We start from the raw sequence: 18,205 nt of genomic DNA on the forward strand, positions 1-18,205 counted from the left end.
AAAGTTTTGAGAAAAAAAGCCAAACACTAAAATTAACAATGGAAATAATTGTCTAATAAGTATGATTATGAATTCAAAATGCCTTTTGCCCACTGATCTAATTGTTCTTATATTAACTATTGTTACTTTTAATGCAAATTTAACATCTGCTGCCCCTAAAGCCTTTGGTTGCTTTCAAGATAGGTTTTGATTAGTAAGTCAAGTTTAAATTAATTCATTAGCAGGATATCTTTAAAAAACACTGATTTGGTTACAATCATTGCTGATAAAAATTTAATAGATTAATTCACAGTCACCATTAATATCTAATTCAATATAAATAAAGCAGTTAGATTATGCCAAATGAATTGTTTGTGTCTAAATAAATTCTTTACACATAAAACATACTTGCACAAAGCTACTGAAAATAAACTAATATATATAATGCATTCTGTAAGCCTGCTCCATGTTGCATAATTCAATAAAATACATTTTTTTTAAAAAAGTACTCCTATGGGAAAAGAAAATTAATATATTCATAAGTCTTTTTATGAAATGGGCAATTTTATTTCCTCCAGGTTATAGAGTAATTGTCCGAACAGTCAAGACAGAGACTAAATCTACTGAAATAATGACACGACAGTCCAAGAGCCTCAAGACTTTTTTTTAAAAACTGCTTTGTCAGAGTATTCACGACACTAATAGTCTTGCTTTATCTCCATTGCCTGCTGTCTTGATCTGGTAAGCAAACCTCACAGCAAGCGGTCACCTTCCTATGGAGTCATTAAAACTCAAAATGTCAGCTGGTGGTAGTAGCCTGTGGACTTCCACACCTGAGCCCTGTGGCAGGCACACACAGGCTGTTTGGATCACTGTCAGTAACAAACACTGAATTCATATGCAGCCTGTCATTACACTCCTATTTTCCATCTGACAGATGTGATCTAAATGAGATTGATTAAAGTATGTAATTCAGCGGATAAAAGAAAAGTTTTCAGAGTTAATTTCTGCCACGCTAACAGCAAAATTGCTTTTCATATGCCTTCCCTCAAGAATTTGAAAAAATATGTATGAAGGCCACTTCAGCCAACTTTCCATTGTAACGGAACTGCCACTGCGCATTCATAACAGTTAATAAAAGCGAGAAATGTGGCCTTGGGACAGTCTTGCTCATGGTGACTATGTATCACTACTATTGCTAATGTTGCATTTTCTGCCACAGTTTAGTGATAGGATAACAAAGATTGAAACAACCTCTGGTGCCACTGAGCTCTGAAATTTGCGCTATTATTGTGGTAAATAGGAGCCGAACGATGTGATGTATTCAACTAAATCCCATTTGCTACTATAAATAAGGTATCAAATGCAATACAATTCAATATAATTGGCCCATGACAGCCAGTGCTCATTTTATTTTTCTGTGGTCTTGAGGAATTTCTGCTGTCTCCAAGCATTTTGTTTTCCAAAACACAAATGTTATTTCTAGGGCATAAAGTAAATTATAACTACTGGGACGTGCTACAGTAAAAGAGTACACACAAATATAATCTTTAAAGAAACCATTTATAACTCAACTAAAGGTATTAGGACTGCCTCCACTGCTGATGTTTATGCTCAAAAATTGCAACATTCAGTTTGTAAATGATGCTGTTACTGACAAGTGTACAATTTATACTGAGCCTACCTGTAGAATATTACGTTAGATGTTCAAAGTTTGAGAGAAGATTTGTAGCTCGGGTGCTCGTTGCTGTGGTTCTGTTCGCCGAGCTGGAAGTTTTTGTTGCAAACGTTTCGTCCCCTGTCTAGGTGACATCCTCAGTGCTTGGGAGCCTCCTGTGAAGCGCTTCTGTGGTGTTTCCTCCGGCATTTATAGTGGCCTGTCCCTGCTGCTTCTGGTTGTCAGATCCAGCCGTCTGCTGTAGTGGCCGGTATTTTGGGTCCAGGTCTATGTGTTTGTTGACAACTATGTGCCAACAAACACATAGACCTGGACCCAATATACCGGCCACTACAGCGGACGACTAAAACTGACAACCGGAAGCGGCAGGGACAGGCCACTATAAATGCCGGAGGAAACACCACAGAAGCGCTTCACAGGAGGCTCCCAAGTACTGAGGATGTCACCTAGACAGGGGACGAAACGTTTACAACAAAAACTTCCAGCTCGGCGAACAGAACTACAGCATATTGAGAACAACAAAAACATACATTCCCTTTTACTGTCACCATACAATAACTGAATGTAGATATTGTCCAAGCTTTGATACTTCTTTCGGAGATCAGAATAACTTATAAGTTGAAATTTTCTGTACAAGATAATGAAGAATAGCTAATTCTACCAATTCTGAGGATCAATCCTGATGGGGGAGCACTATGTCGATTCATAAGATGCTGACTACTTTCAACAGCGTTACGTAAATTCAATTTCTAGCTGAGCAACAGATCTACTTTTTATTCTTAATTATACTTCTAACTCTAGAACTAATCCCTTGATTAAATTCAGGGGTTTAATCAATGTGAGCGGACATTTAAAAAGCCTCTTTGCAGCTTTGTCTTGTATTAAATAAATTTCAGCACCTGGTTAGTTTCCTATGCACAACTTATCACAATGTAGTTACTGACAGCTGAGTGCTTAGTCATTGTAGGCATTTAGTTTTCGAGACTAGGTTTAACACTATAGTTCCATTCAAGTGATTGTCAAGAGTTTGAATGAGAAATTTCAACTATTTTCCAGTAAACTCAGAAGCATAACACTAAAGACATTGTGAAGTCTGTTACTGACATTCTCATGGATACCGTAATAGCAAATGCAGTGGATCATGAGAAATTTCAAAGTTGTGAAAACATGAACATACAAATTCAGGCATTGCTGTACCTGAAATATATATAGTTATTAAACTGTGGTCAATTAGTTAATGTTTGCATCCAAGCCTGAATCGGTTCATTTTGCAGTTAAACCCACACTTCTAACCAGGTCACTAGATTGCAGCCCACTTGACTTTCAGTTTGCTCCCTTTCACTCCCCCAAGAAAATTTTAAGAACATTGCATCTCCCTCCAATCAACTGAAACTCGAAGCCATGCCATTGATGTCATCACTGTGCAGTTACACCAGACTGGAACAGGAATTTGGTGTCACTATTATGATTGTTGCGTACCTACTGGTGCTATTCTTCCTTGCCACCTCACTGTTTTCTACTTCCCGCACTGCTCTTGCTTGCAGCCTACTCACTGCTTTTCTCAGGGGTCGGGCAATGTGTGAAGGAGCAAAGAGTCTTTGTGAAAACCCCTCAATCAATGGTTTTGGAATTGATTTCGGGACATTATACTACTACATTAAACAAGCTTAAGTGCAACTTAGTGTAACATGAAATTGCCTATATTTGACAGTCTCTTGCATCTAAATGCTAAAACTTACTGATACTGATTATGTTGTGCAAGCCATCACAACTCCTGGTGGAAATATTCCAGGCATTATGATAGTGTGGCAGTTGGGGTGTCAAACACAGCCTTTTAAAACACAAATTAAGCAGCCATTTACACAGATCAGATTCAGATCTCTCAATACCTATTGGAGCCGGACTCATAGGAAACATGCCTTTTATTTGTGAGAAATAGCTGCCTCTGTTTTAATCACTTATGTTCAATTCATGATAAATAAGACCATTCTAGCCTCCCAAAGTTAGAACTCTCTGATTCCGAAGCATTTTAAACTGAGATGGCTCAGCATTTACTTTAAGGGCAGGAATCCGAGAAGTAGAGAAGGTGACAGGAAAGAATGCTGAAGTTATTCCATTTCACGGCAACAGCTGTCAAAGTGAGAACATTAAATGAAACGAGAGAAAGGATTTTTAAAAAATCAGAAACTAAGAGGTAATTTTTTAAAAAATTATATAAATATTGGAGTACACAATTGAAAATCTACAATGAAGTGCAGAAATATATGTTTTACTTTCTTTGTCCGTTAAGCTCAGTTGTAGACACAGTAAAAATAAAAAGGTAGGAGATGGAGGCACTAGTCAATTTAATGGAGGATAATATAGTAAGCATTTAATTCCTATCCCTATTTGTGTGTTCTCATATTCAATTAATTTTACTACCAGTAGAAAACACTAACTCTATCCAAATACAACAGCAATATGCACATTTTACCTTGTAAAAGCACTGCATTATAAGTTCTGTAGGAGTTGAAGTGCTTTCATTGTTTAAGCTAGATCCATAGCTGCCCAAATGACAAATTAATATCGTTCTATAGTAGTTGTTTGGTGCTTGGCATCACAGTTCTGAAGCCTATGGGCCCATCAGGACTGAAACTGCTCAGATCTTCAGCAATCCATAAGTGTCCCTCTGGAGGCCAGTACTTGCATCAGTATAAAATATGATACCATAAATCAGGCTGTAGAAGTGGCACTTGTGCACATCACCATCCATCTCACCACTCATCTCTGAAGGGTCTTGGGTAGAGCTTATCTCTCAGCATTGCAACAAGGGACCAGACAATCAAGCTACTGGCATTGACAAAGCATTTGCTGCTTACATCTGAAGACTACAACTCAGAGGCTGAGAAGAAAACAGCCCCTGCTGGTATGATCTTGCCTCGGGCACTGGCAGAACTGGCAGTGGCACATCTTCAAAAGGCAGTGAGCCCATGTGCAAGCAACCCACACAAACAGAGTAAGCCTCCAGCTTCTATTCTTTAAGCTGGAGTATCTTCAAAGCCTAGAAATGTGACTGTAGGGCTCAACAGCTGCCATCACAAATCTGATATGGCTCCAGTTTTGAGTACTGCTCAAGATTCATGCAAAAGAATATTTCAAGTTGCCATTATTGCCTGTCATAGATTTATAAATATTGCTCAGCGTCTGCCATGGTGAGCTTCTCATGGGACTTTACTACATGACAACCTAAGAGAAGAACTAGCCTATTTGTTCATATCAAAGAGGCCCACTTCAATTCTGTCTACATTTTATTTAACATTATTTAACAAAGAATTATATTTATTGCAGCAGGTATTTTTTTTATTTCCAACAGATTTCAATTGTTGAAATAATTACACTGGTTTCATTGCTTTCCAAATGCTTGTAAACAAATCCAAATCAAGGACTGCAGGACATTTACATTTGAATTGTAATCCTGTGAAATTCTGTACCATGCATACCCTTTAGGTACTCTGGTCCTGCAAAGGCACTTGACAGTTTGTACAAAGGAGAATTTGCATATGGCACATAAGATAAAATACTGAAAAGGGCAATACTTTTTTTTGTGTTCTCCTCCCATTTAAACCTCCACAACCATAAGACATAAAAATACGCCACTCAAACCTCAATATGCTGTTTTTCAAGTTCTCTTGCTCTTTTTTATTTAAGATTATTGACCTCTCAAATAAGACATGTAAAGTGATAATTTTATCAATTCCTACCCAAGACTGGTTGCTCATGGAACAGGTTTTTTCTCTGTTCAACAAAATAAAAGAGAACTTATAATAACCATTAAATTATTTGTGGCTGATTAGGAGAAACAAATAAAGGACTCCCCAATGTCTCAGAGAATTTGTGCACTGTCCAGGTAAAACTAGATCAGAACACAAGAATCAGAAAGATCACCACTCTGTTCTAACAGGGACATTATAATTGACCACAATACTCCAGACAGAAGCAGAAAAAGGAAGGTAATCAGTCCAGCATTTCAAATGATGAGATATGTTCATAGATATGTAGTTGAGCTGTATCCCCAAGTTCGAATTGCAAGCTAGCGCTCACTGAGTGTTCACATTAAGGGGGAAATAATTGAAATGGGAAAAGTGTAAATTAAAGAACATGTATGCATACAAAAACTTATTTCAATGTTTCACAGATATATACCAAGAGCTGAGACAAATCGATTCAAATTAGAAAGCAGAAAGATAGGACCTGGGAGAACAGTCATTTCACCATTGAGAAACGCTCAAATCCTTGTGCGTCACTAGAGGTTAATAATGTAGTTCACACAAAAAAAAACTTACTATTGAAAGGAACAGGTTACTCAACTGACGAAATAATATTAAAATCATAAGACTTTGCATTTCAATGCTCTAACGAGAGGGATCTAGGGGGGAGAAAAAGAGGTAGAAAAAATAAAAGGGAGCGAGTAGTGTATAAAACCAACAGTCAAAATTTCATAAGAATGGGGAAACAGCCCTTTCACCTATTTACCTAGTCGGTAACTACGCAAATACAGAAATATTTGCACCCTGTTCCTTATTATAAGGGTAGGTAGTACTTCAAACAAATAAATGGGCATTATTTTTTAAAACTACTTAATAACAAGACTAGTTAAACAACTGCGAAGTGATATTGTCGTGGTATGTCACTGACTAGTAAACAGGACACCTTGGCTAATGCTCTGGAAACATGGGTTCAAATCCCTACACAGCCCTCGTGGAATTTAAATTCAATTAACATAAATCTGAAGTATAAAACTAGCCTCAATCATTGTGATTGTTTTAAAAAACAGTCTGGTTCACTAAGCATGGAATCCCCACAGCTTTGTTCTTTATGGAAGGAAATCAGCCATCCTTACCTGATCTGGCCTGAGGCAATATTCCTCAATTACAGATGCCATTCTTGGCTTTGGCTTGCTATTGGTCCGCATAGTGCAAAAATAATCACTAACTCAGCAGGCGTCGGTCTCCAACATGCACCCATCTACTGTATGGCACTGTATTTGCAATTCTTGTTCACGAATGTCATTCAGGGAAGAAAATTTGAAGTCCTCACCTGTTTTGGCTTACATGTGATTCCATACCCTCAGCAACACAGTTAATTCTCAACTGCCACTCTAGCAAGTCACTTTGTTGCATTGGACACCTACATTAAGATTTTTGCGAAGATTTGTAGCTCAGGTTGTGGATGTGGTTGTTGGTTTGCTTGCCAAGCTGATGGGTTGTCATGCAGACATTTCATCACTATGCTAGGTAACACCATCAGTGCGACTTCTGTGAAGCATTAGTGTTCTACTCTGCTTGAGATTTGAGAGATCTGGTCTGTTGAGATGAATGCAGTCATTTCCAGTTTTTGTATATACGGTCTGTTTCTACATGCTTGTTGATGGCATTCTGGGTTGAAAACCAGGCCTCTAGGAATTCCTGTGCATACACCTCTGGTTAGCTTGTCCAAGGATGATTCCGTTGTCTCAGTCAAATTGATGGTCGTCCTTGTCTCAGTGTATTGAGATGAACAAGTTTACTGTTTTTATTTCCAAAGTAGGAATTTATAAATATAAATACAAAATAACATTTTATAAATTCTTACTTTAGAAATAAAATCAGTCTGGCTCCAGGATGAGACACAAACAGACTTGAAACATGGCCTCACACCTGAAATGCATCATCTGACCCAAGGTGTCATTTTTATTCCGCTAAAAGTTGAAGTTATCTTGGGGCAGGGATTTACATATTAATCAATTGAAACCCGCACCTCCATTCTAACTGCTTAAAGATTTGAGAGCCATCTAGGTTTGTTCAATACATAAGTTGTATGATCCTTTGATCTTTTACCATAAATTCTGTGTCCGATGTATTCTCTCTCACTAATTGCTGGAGGAAGGAGCAGGTGGTCTGAAAGCTTGTGGTTTCAAATAAACCTGTTTGACGATAACCCGATGTCATGTGATTGTTGACAAAGTTCTGGCCAGAGTCTCTCCCTCTATCCGCTTGCTCATCTTTGCAGTAAGAGCACAAACAAAAGGCATTGAGCAGATTCCTTCCCATATGTCCGTAACCACATATGCGTACGTGGGCCTGCGTATGTGTGGGGGACAAAAGGGCCTATATTAAAGGCTTGGAGGATGAGTAGAGTTCCGGAGGGTCTGATGGGAACCATGAGTAAGTGAAAAGACAGTTAGCTCATGGATCCAGCATCATTACATTCTTTTAATTGTTGAATTTCCATAAATTCTGGAAATTGGCCGAGTGGGATTAAATTTGAAATGATAGAAAAATGGAGCATCCACCATCCCTTCTGAGTATGGATTGGTTGCAACACCTCACCCTGCCCCAAGCTACCCAATCACGGTCTCTTACAACTAGAAGGAACAGGTTGGGAGTTCAGTATTCTTATTTTAAATAACAACCTTCCATCTAACCTAAACTGACATTTATTTCGTTTTAAAACATCCCCCATGATGGTCCCTTCTTTGCTCTACTGTAGTACGATATGGAATTTTAAATGTTCTTTAATTTTAAAAATGTCTCCAACTTGCTGGGTAAAAAGAAAAGCTGTTCTAATGAATGTAAGGCTGGTACAACGTTATGAACTTTGCACTCCAAATTTTCTTCTTTTGAAGAGATACAGCAGACAATTCGGCATAAGGAATAAAATGTGCTGACTCAAAACGTGTCAACTGCTTTCCTTTGTTCTCCTGAATGCTAACATAGTTTTATTATTGTAGCTCTGCCTCATTCGACTTGCACACTAGTCTACTGTCCAAAAATGAAAATGCATCTATAAAAATAACGTCTTTAAACATCTGACACTCAGGTCAATAGTCACAGTCATGCTGCCAGAAACCTGCAAAGACTTTTAATGTGACTATGTTTTTCCATGCTAGAAATATCAATCAGTTCAGGATGTGATCTACTTTGGTAGTCTAGCCTGGTTATGGACAGAAATGGTGAAACATTTTTGCTGACACAGCAGGATGTGGAGGATTATTTTCCTCAACTCAGGTCTACAAAATTTAAATTTGGATAAGTAGAAGATGCAAAGATATTTTTACAAATAAACTTAAAGGCACATGTATTGAGATCAGGTCAGAAACTGTGGGCCATTTTTATCAAGAGTTTATGTAAGGTCAAACTACACTTATCCTCCTTCTGGATAGTGTCTACAGTTGCCTTGTTTACTGAAAATATTAATGCTCCTTCTGACATTCATGTTCAATAATGAATCAACTAATTTTCAAATGTGATTAATCCTCAATGTATGCATCTTACTGTCCTTTTCCATAAATCCTTCTTTTGTTTGGTATGATAGTATAGTAAACTTTGTTGTCTTCTGGCTGGACTAATTTCCTCAATTGTTGTTACCCATTTAGGTTCTTCAAAAGAAGTGCAACTACTTGGTTCCATCACATATACATAAATGATTTGGAGGAAGGTGGAGGTTGCCTCATTAGCAAGTTTGCAGATGACACTAAGATTGGTGGAGTAGCAGATAGTGAAGGGGACTGTCAAGAGAATACAGCAGAATAAAAATAGATTAGAGAAATTGGGCAGAGAAATGGCAGATGGAGTTCAATCTGGACAAATACAAGGTGATGCATTTTGGAAGATCCAATTCAAGAGCAAACTATACAGTAAATGGAAAAATCCTTGGGAAAATTGATGTACAGAGAGATTTGGGGTGTTCAGGTGCATTGTTCCCTTAAGGTGGCAACGCAGTCAGTAGAGTGGTCAAGGCGGCATATGGCATGCTTTCCTTCATCGGACAGGATATTGAGCACAAGAGTTAGCAGGTCATGTTAAGTTGCGTAAGACTTTGGCTCGGCCACATTTGGATAGTACGTACAGTTCTGGTCGCCCCATTACCAAAATATGGAGAGTGTGCAGAGGAGGTTCACCAGGATGTTGCCTGGTATGCAAGGTATGCTGGTATGAGGAGAGGTTGAGTAGATTAGGATCATTTTCATTGGAAAGGAGGTGGTTGAGGGGGGAACCTGATTGAGGCCTACAAAACCCTGAAAGGTATAGACAGGGTGGATCGCAAGAAAGATTTTCCCCAGAATGGAGGACTCAATTACTAGGGGTCACAAGTTCAAAGTGAGAGGGGAAATGTTTAGAGGAGGTAAACAAGGAAAGTTCTTAATACAGAGTGCAATGGGTGCCTGGAATACATTGCCAGTGGAGATGGTGCGGGGGGCGGGGAGGAGGAAGAGAACGTTAGCATCGTTTAAGATGTATCTAGACAGACACATGAATGGGCAGGGAACAAAAGGATATAGATCTTTAGAAAACAGGCAGCAGGTTTAGATAGAGGATCTGGATCGGCGCAGGCTTGGAGGGCCGAAAGGCCTGTTCCTGTGCTATAATATTCTTTGCTTTCAGATCTTAGCTGTGTGTAGACACAAGTTTAGGGGCTACCTATTTCCTTTCTTTCTTCTGCTCAATTTAAAATAAAAATAATGTGAACAAAACTTTTCATCAAACTCTCCAAGGAATCAACACAGAAGCAGACTATTTTATAAGTTTACTACTTTGTAGATGAAAAGAACATTTTCTCCATTCTCAAATGAGATGAGCCAATTGTACACTTGTAATCTCTGACTTTGAAATCCAACTTAAAGTTAAATAGTATTTCCTTTATGTGGCCCATATTTGTCAATGATTTGAAGATACGTTCCATCTCTAACTTATTTTCTTGAATAAACACTATCCTTTCATAAATAATACATACTCTTAAGAACTTGGAAAAAATCCTCGATACTTTCAGAATTTTATTTGTTTTATCATTCCTTGTATAATTTCTAAATTAGTGTAACTTGACTACTCCTTGCCAATAGTTTTAATTGAAAATTTATCAAAATGTATATTTTCAAAGTTTCATAATTTATTGAAATCTAGAATTTCTCTATAATACAAACTTTACTTGAGTCTTTAATTTTCATAATGCACCTTTTCTTTTGACCAGCATCAAATCTAAAATAACTGCAATGCATATTAGACTTGAAACAATTTTTGCATTAAGATTAATAATTTATTCAGATGAGGGGTAGATAAGAAAGTAAAAAGAGAATCTAATATGGCATCAACCCTCATACCTAATGGCAATAAAGCTAAGCTAATTGGCCTCTGGCATAGATAAACATAGAAACTGCTGGAGAAACTCAGCAAGTCTTGCAGCATCTGAGAGAGCAGGAAATAGAGTTGATGTTTCAATTCTAAAGAAGAGTCATACCAAACTCAAAACTAAACTGTTTTTCCTTCCACATATGCTACCAGACCTGCTGAGTTTCTCCAGCATTATCACTGGTTGTTCCTGACTTCCAACATCTGCAATATTTTGTGGTCTCTTTCATTAAATCATACTTAAAGTCTAGTTTTTAAACACATAAATACATTCACTTCTTTGGGAAACAAAATTAAAGAATGAAAATTATGATTTGGATTCTTCTTTCTCTTTGTATTATTAATGAAAAAAAAAGAATGAGCTGCTTATCAGTTATTATTTATACTAGTCACATTCTTACCTCCATGTCTTTCTTGTAGCAATCTTCAAATACGGCCATTGCAGCCAAAGATCCAGAACCTGTTTAAGAATAAAAAACACATATTTGCAAAGGTTAACAGAGAACACATTATTACTTATATATACACATGTACTGCAGTTAATATTGCATTGTTAAAGATCATTGGTACACAGATTGGATGGATTGAAGACAGACGAACACAACTTGTTTTCCTTTCCTCTGTTCCCCGGCTGAGCTAACAATAAAGCAATCTCAAATTATTCAAACTTTCTATATTTTTTCCAATTTGTTTTGGGAATTGACTTCCAAATCAAATTAATTCCAGTTCTACTAACCATCCAGGGGTTACAGATGCACATGCAGTAGCAAGTCTGTTTTGTGTTGGTTACCATACCATACCATACATTATCTTGAAAATAAAATCATATTGCCAGTTGGTGGGAATGCACCTCTCTGATGACAAATTAGCCCTTTCAGGTATAAAATCTAGCAACAGTACTGGGAGAATGTGTAAGTTTAGAAGATATTTTTGAGAACAATATTATCAATGGCTCAATTCTACTATAGAATTCAGGAGCAAACTGAACATTTTAAGAAAGAAAACCAAGGCCAGAATTAAGGTAGTTCTGACGCTGGGTTAAAATGACTAAAAGAACGACTGCTGAAATACTCAAGGTTCAGTATGCTTTCCTTCAAACTACTCAAATCTCAGAGTCTGGTTTAAACCCATTCCAGAAATTGGACATATAATCCAGACTGCTATTATCAATGCAATACTGAAGGAATGCTGCATTATAGAGATATTGTCTTTTGAATGAGTTTTGAAACAGTGTCCCATCAACTATTCAAATGTATATAAAAGATTCTATATTCAGTGAAACAGTCCAACATTCCTCCTCAATCATCACTTCCAATGCAGTTATATCTCATCCTTCTCATTTTTTGCTTGCAGGTGCATTGAAGGTTACAACCACATTTGCCACTGTAATAATGATTACACTTATAGCAATTCAAAGGCTGTGAGGTGCTTTGGAATAGCTGAGGACATGACAAGGCACTACAGAGATGGAAGGTTTTGATCTAATGTTAAAATTGATTTACAATAAATCTCTTATTCCTTTCCTTACCAGGCAACCCATGCACACAATTATTGAAGTCATTAGGGAAACAATCTGAGTTTAGCTTTCTGAATGTGAAGGTGGAGCTCACAAAACAAAAAGTCCAGGATTGGAAAGTCAATGTATGTGATCACCTCACAGCAATGTGTTTGACCAAACTGTGGAAAAATTGTATGCAGGCCAGGCAATAAACCTATTGCCTTCAGAGTACCTGTCACAAACGCTATTTACAGTAAGCAAACTCTGGATTGCAAGTTAACAACAATTTATGTTCATCTACAATCTTTAGGCTAAACTCTAGTATGATAGAGAAATGGGATTTGCTTCAAGCTGAGACTCAAGCAGAATTTTGGTTGACTTCATATTTTACGTATCACTGAATGCGGAAGAATTGGCAGTGAAATAGACAGGGCCAGAAGCAACAAAAGCATGGGGTCAGCAACAAATGAGCCACAGAGGAGTGGCGTCAACAAATGATGCAGAGGTTACCATCAAGACAGTTCACTGGACAAATTCCATCTTGTTCTATTCATTTGTTGCATATTAAAATGTTCTGCTTAGAGATCTTTCACTGAGGTCTGTTGATCAACATTTTATAAGCTAAACCACTGTACCCCTCCATTTGGGCTGCCAAAAATAAGGAAAGGATCACTAAACTCTCCAAATTGATTGCAACATTTTAAAATGGTATAAAAATAGGTTATTTGTCAATTTCAAAAGGTCAATGAATATCCAATGAGATGGGACAGCAACTACATGTGGTGTAATCTTACCCAACATCTAATGCTCCCATATAACATCTATGTAACAGCTTCTATATTAGACATTAAAAGCAATTCAGCATCATTTTGAAAATGAGAAATGTTAACAATTTGTGCCACACAGAGCAAAGCATGGGGCTTTAAAACACATCATCCCATCTGCTATATAGTTACTAAATGGTTTAGAAACTTCTATTTCTGCTGAAAAATGCATTTGGTGCCTATTTTTCAATCCAATTAAAATAACTTTTTGGCATTTATTACTGTTTTAAGTAACTCTACATACTACCTCTCATTTAGCAGGCCTGCACAAGGAACAGCATTTCCCATTTAAAGTGATTTGTGAACACTGGCCGACCTCCACAATGGATTTGAATTGAAAAGAGGTAGCGATTAAAGGCTTTTGAATGAGATGTCCTGCTGACTTTATCAATTCTGGTGAATATGTAATGGCATAATACAACTTGACAGTTATAATGTTGAGAAAAAAATACTGACTTTCTCATCAGCAACATTTAAGCAGTCCGATTATAGATCAAATACATTGCCTAGAAGCACCAGATTTACAAGAAATAAATTGATCAGTCTGCTGAATAGTCATATTCAATCTGACAGATAACCCTTGGATAAAATATCTTTAAATTCAGCACGATTAGAATGGAGCAATTTTCTGTGACAAAATACATTGCCTGAAGCAGCAGGAAACCGAAAGGGTATGTAATAAGCAACAACAGCCTACTGAAGATTTAAAGCATGTATCAAAACACTTAATTTTCTGGGTGCATATCTACTGGAATGAAATAAAGGGAAACAGTATCAGCTTAGTTCAGTTGGCAAAAAAAATCTTGCCCAAGTCAAAAAACCATGAGTTCAACCCTGTTATGAATGTGAACAAATATTCTGGGTTTGAAATTAAGTGACATGTTGAGGGAAGTGTTGCATTGCCATCTTCCGGATGAAATGTTAAATTCCTGCTTACCTAGGTAAACCTAAATGATGACACAACCAACATTCGTACCTCAACTAGTACGACTAGCCAGAGATTATATGATCTGCTTTGTGCACAATGGCTACTGCATTTCCTTTCCTTAAAACAATGACTGCCTTTCTTAAAATAAAAAAGTGTTTAGTAGTTATAAAGTTAAGAAACCTTTAAGGTTTCCTGAAAATGTGATAACACACTGTATACATAATCGTTTTCCCCTTCTTTCTCCCTAATTTCTTGCATCTGAGAGATACACTCAGTCTCAATACCTCAACCTGGTACATGTTCTTCAACACTCTACGAAAAGAAACACAGGGTGTTATGATCTGTGATGACACTGCCAAATTTATGTTACAGTCTGACGAGGGACCAGTAACATTTTCTTTAAAGTAGACAAAGTTTGAGATCCGAGGTACTTATCAATAGAATAATAGCAAAAGCTTTAATGATATTTTTCATAAAATCTTTACTATACAAAATTAGAATCACAAAACAATCTACTCTGTACATGCACATATACAACCCATACTACTAATATGCAGAATTAATGTGAGAATGTGGGCGGCACCATGGCTCAGTGGTTAGCACTGCTGCCTTACAGAGCCAGGGACCCGGGTTCAATTCCACCCTTGGGCGACTGTCTGTGTGGAATTTGCCCATTCTCCCCATGTCTGCATGGGTTTCCTCCAGGTGCTCTGGTTTCCTCCTACATTCCAAAAGATGTGAAGGTTTGGTGCATTGCCCATGCTAAATTGCCCATAGTATTAGATGCATTGGTCAGGGGAAAATGTAGGGAAATGAGTCTGGAAAGGTGACTCTTCGGACAGTGTGTCGTGGTTTAATGTCCCAAACAGCATAAAAAAGCACTAATTATGGTCAAGAAAGATTCCAATGACTTCTCAGGAACTCACCCTGAGAAGGACGACATTGTGGGTGACTAATACTCTTTGAAACCTTGTCTCCTTCACAATGAATGAGAATTCCTCCCTTCCAGAGATCGAACATTGATACTCTTTGCAAAGACCCTTCATCAAAGTCCAACACAATGAAAGACTGCAATCCCCTGGATTCCAGAGACTGCACTCCAGTAGCTACTCTCAAGAACAATTCCAGCTCTTTTACTGAGAGCTAGGTTCACCTAACAACTGTACAAATTCTTCAGAACAGAACATTGAAACTGTCCACTTCATTGGATTCCAAATCTTCAGGGTAGATGCCTGTCTCGGATAGTAATTGATAATTGACAGTTATGTTTTGGGTGAAGACATGAGCAGACAAATTGGCAAGTGCAAATTCAATAATTCTCTATAGTCCTTTTGTGGAATAACACAACAACAAACTTATATTCTATCTAGACTTGGTTCAGATTGGACACTGGTTTATAACAAAGGAGGACTTAGGTCAATAGAAAAAACAAACTATAAGATTAAAAGCAGCAAATGCTGAAAACTTTCATAATTGGCAGGATCGGAGGACAGAGAAACGAGGATGAAGTCTTCCTAGCCCCCGAACTCCTTGGGCAATGTTGAGAGTCATTGGTAAAATATGGTCAGAACAGGAAAATGAGATCCTCAATGTTGAAAAATAAAAGTCCAATTTTACACCAGAGGCTTTAACAGTGAAATAAGAATCTTGCTAGTACGTAGCAAGAGGCCTATTGTATGGATTAACATCCCATTATTACCAATCCCACCCCATTTATATGCTGCTTGCTATTTTCCCAGGCAGTGGAGAGAAACTTGACAGTGTCATTTCCCAACTGGAGAGTAAGAGCAGGTGGTTTCAGCTCACAACTTGCTTCTCCAGGCCTGTGGCTTGGATAGCGGTCCCCAACAAGTCAAGGAATGATTCTTAGCCAGTGACTGCTAGCATTCTTTACTTAAAGAGGGTTGTATTGGGCATGCACGAGCCTCACTTATCACCATGGCATAACTCTGACTCACTTAGAATACCAAATCATCACCTCAATACCACACTTTAGAACTCACCAACTTTCATTGAGATGTTGCTCACTTTGCACAGAGATAGAAACCCATTCATGCATCAAACAACATCCTTCTTAGGGCACTTAGCTTGTTTCTCTGAGTGCTCATTCACTTTGCATCAATTTGAAAGTTCACAGTATCTCCTCCTTCCCTTGCCTTGCAGTACTGACAAAGCCAGGCAACTGGTCATGGTTGCCAGCAGTGATCAGTTAAGGGTATGGCCATGTGGCTGTATGGCACTGTGCTACATCAGTGTCACAACTGAAACATGTACCAGCAGCAAATACAGTGTCCTCAACCAATTTAGCAGATCTCAAAGGCAAAGGGGAGCTTTCCTCAATTAAGTCAAGGGGAACAGTTGTCAGTCAAGAATATCATCCAATCTCAGTTCAAGGGTTTGGACACAGTCAGAAGATTGCTTGGGCATTCACGGCCAGTGGGCCACAGTCCATCATGTAGGTCCAATGCAGCCAGTCCAGGGATTAGCAGTCATGAAGTTGCAGAAATCAGTCAGGGGTCTCGTCACTCGGAACTGTGGTCCCATTTTTCCCAAGGGATGGGGAAGGGTTCCGATCAGTCCTGGGGGTCTGATCACTGAAAGTCATAGGGGCTTACAGGGGCCACTGCAGCAGTAGACAAGTTGGAGAAGTCAAATATGGATATTGATGGCAGCATTTTGGGATGGGAGGGCTTATCTACATTAAGAGACAGAGCCTGCTATTTACTTTGTCAAATGCTGTGTTGCCTTCGATTGTCTGAACTGCAAATTCACAATGGAATAGAAAAATGGCTGCGACTGCACCTACAGTCGACGAAGAGATTTTTTTGGCCCATGTGAGGAAGCGGATTCTATTCGTGAGTGACGTGAAGTCCTTCAAGGGGCAATTGCATTAACCAGGCATCAAAACAGTGCAGATTTAAGATATCTATAATCATAGAATTCTGCATGAAACGCAAGCAGTGATCAACTGCATCAAATACAAATCCTGGCAATAAGCAATCTTGACCATGTCACTGATCAATACAATTGACCAACGAACATAATCGTCTCTGTGAAGCAGAAACAATCACAGGCAAACTTAGAATATCACCTGTCGGCCACAATTCACAAAAACTATCCAAAATCCCTCAGGCTGCACAAGGGCTGACAGCTGATTTCTTCTTGCATTCTATTTATAGTACAAGTACACAATCCTTTATCCAAAACCCATGTGACCAGCTGGCTTTTGGAATCTGGAATTTTTCGGATTTCGGAATAAGTGACAATTTGACGGTGAAATTAAATAAATCTTACTGAACAGCAGATGCACCAGTGAGTACTACAAGCCCCGAGACAGAACTGACACCTGCCAGTGCTGGGCCACCCCACCACGTGAAATCTGAGTGAATTGGGTCGAATGGGTGTAGAGTTAGGTTAACTGTTTGCACGCCAAATAAATTGTTATGGATAAAAAGACTTAACGAAAACCTTCAGATTTTGGATAAAGGATTGTATTTGATATTCAATGCTCTATTGTCATTGTGGTCAAGGTACAAGAAAGCCCCAAAGAAACGGAGGAGAAACAAATGCTTCAGCAAGCCTGGGGCCAGCAACAACCTCTAGCAGCTGCTGAATAGGACAGAAATGGTTGTTGCAGGTTCCAGGATTTAGATGTTTCAGTAAGAACAGAGAAGATAGTAAAAGAGGGGGAGGTGTGACATTGTTGGTCAAGGACAGTATTACAATTGCAGAAAGGATGTTTGGGGACTTGTCAACTGAGGTAGTATGGGCTGAGGTTAGAAACAGGAAAGGAGAGGTCACCCTGTTGGGAGTTTTCTATAGGCCTCCGAATAGTTCCAGAGATGTAGAGGAAAGGATAGCAAAGATGATTCTCGATAGGAGTGAGAGAGACAGGGTAGTTGTCATGGGGCACTTCAAATTTCCAAATATTGACTGGGAACACTATAGTACGAGTACTATAGATGGGTCAGTTTTTGTCCAGTGTGTGCAGGTGGGCTTCCTGACACAGTAAGTAGACAGGCCAACAAAGGGCGAAGCCACATTAGATTTGGTACTGGGTAATGAGCCCGACCAGGTGTTAGACTTGGAAGTAGGGGAGCACTTTGGTGAAAGCGATCACAATTCTGTTATGTTTACTTTAGTGATAGAAAGGGA

General features: G+C 38.4%; 1 protein-coding gene across 1 annotated transcript in view; it reads right to left on the reverse strand.

Moving 5' to 3' along the window:
* The window catches only part of psmb7 (proteasome 20S subunit beta 7), a gene marked incomplete at its 5' end in the record, with an annotated part of 61,423 nt that overhangs the window by 13,424 nt on the left and 29,794 nt on the right, over positions 1–18,205 (reverse strand). Inside the window, one exon of the mRNA XM_043719696.1 lies at positions 11,202–11,260. Coding sequence (XP_043575631.1) covers positions 11,202–11,260 — 59 coding nt within the window. The remainder of the gene's footprint in view (positions 1–11,201; positions 11,261–18,205) is intronic.

This window comes from Chiloscyllium plagiosum, chromosome 30, assembly GCF_004010195.1.
Source record: "Chiloscyllium plagiosum isolate BGI_BamShark_2017 chromosome 30, ASM401019v2, whole genome shotgun sequence".
Taxonomy (NCBI): Eukaryota; Metazoa; Chordata; class Chondrichthyes; order Orectolobiformes; family Hemiscylliidae; genus Chiloscyllium; species Chiloscyllium plagiosum.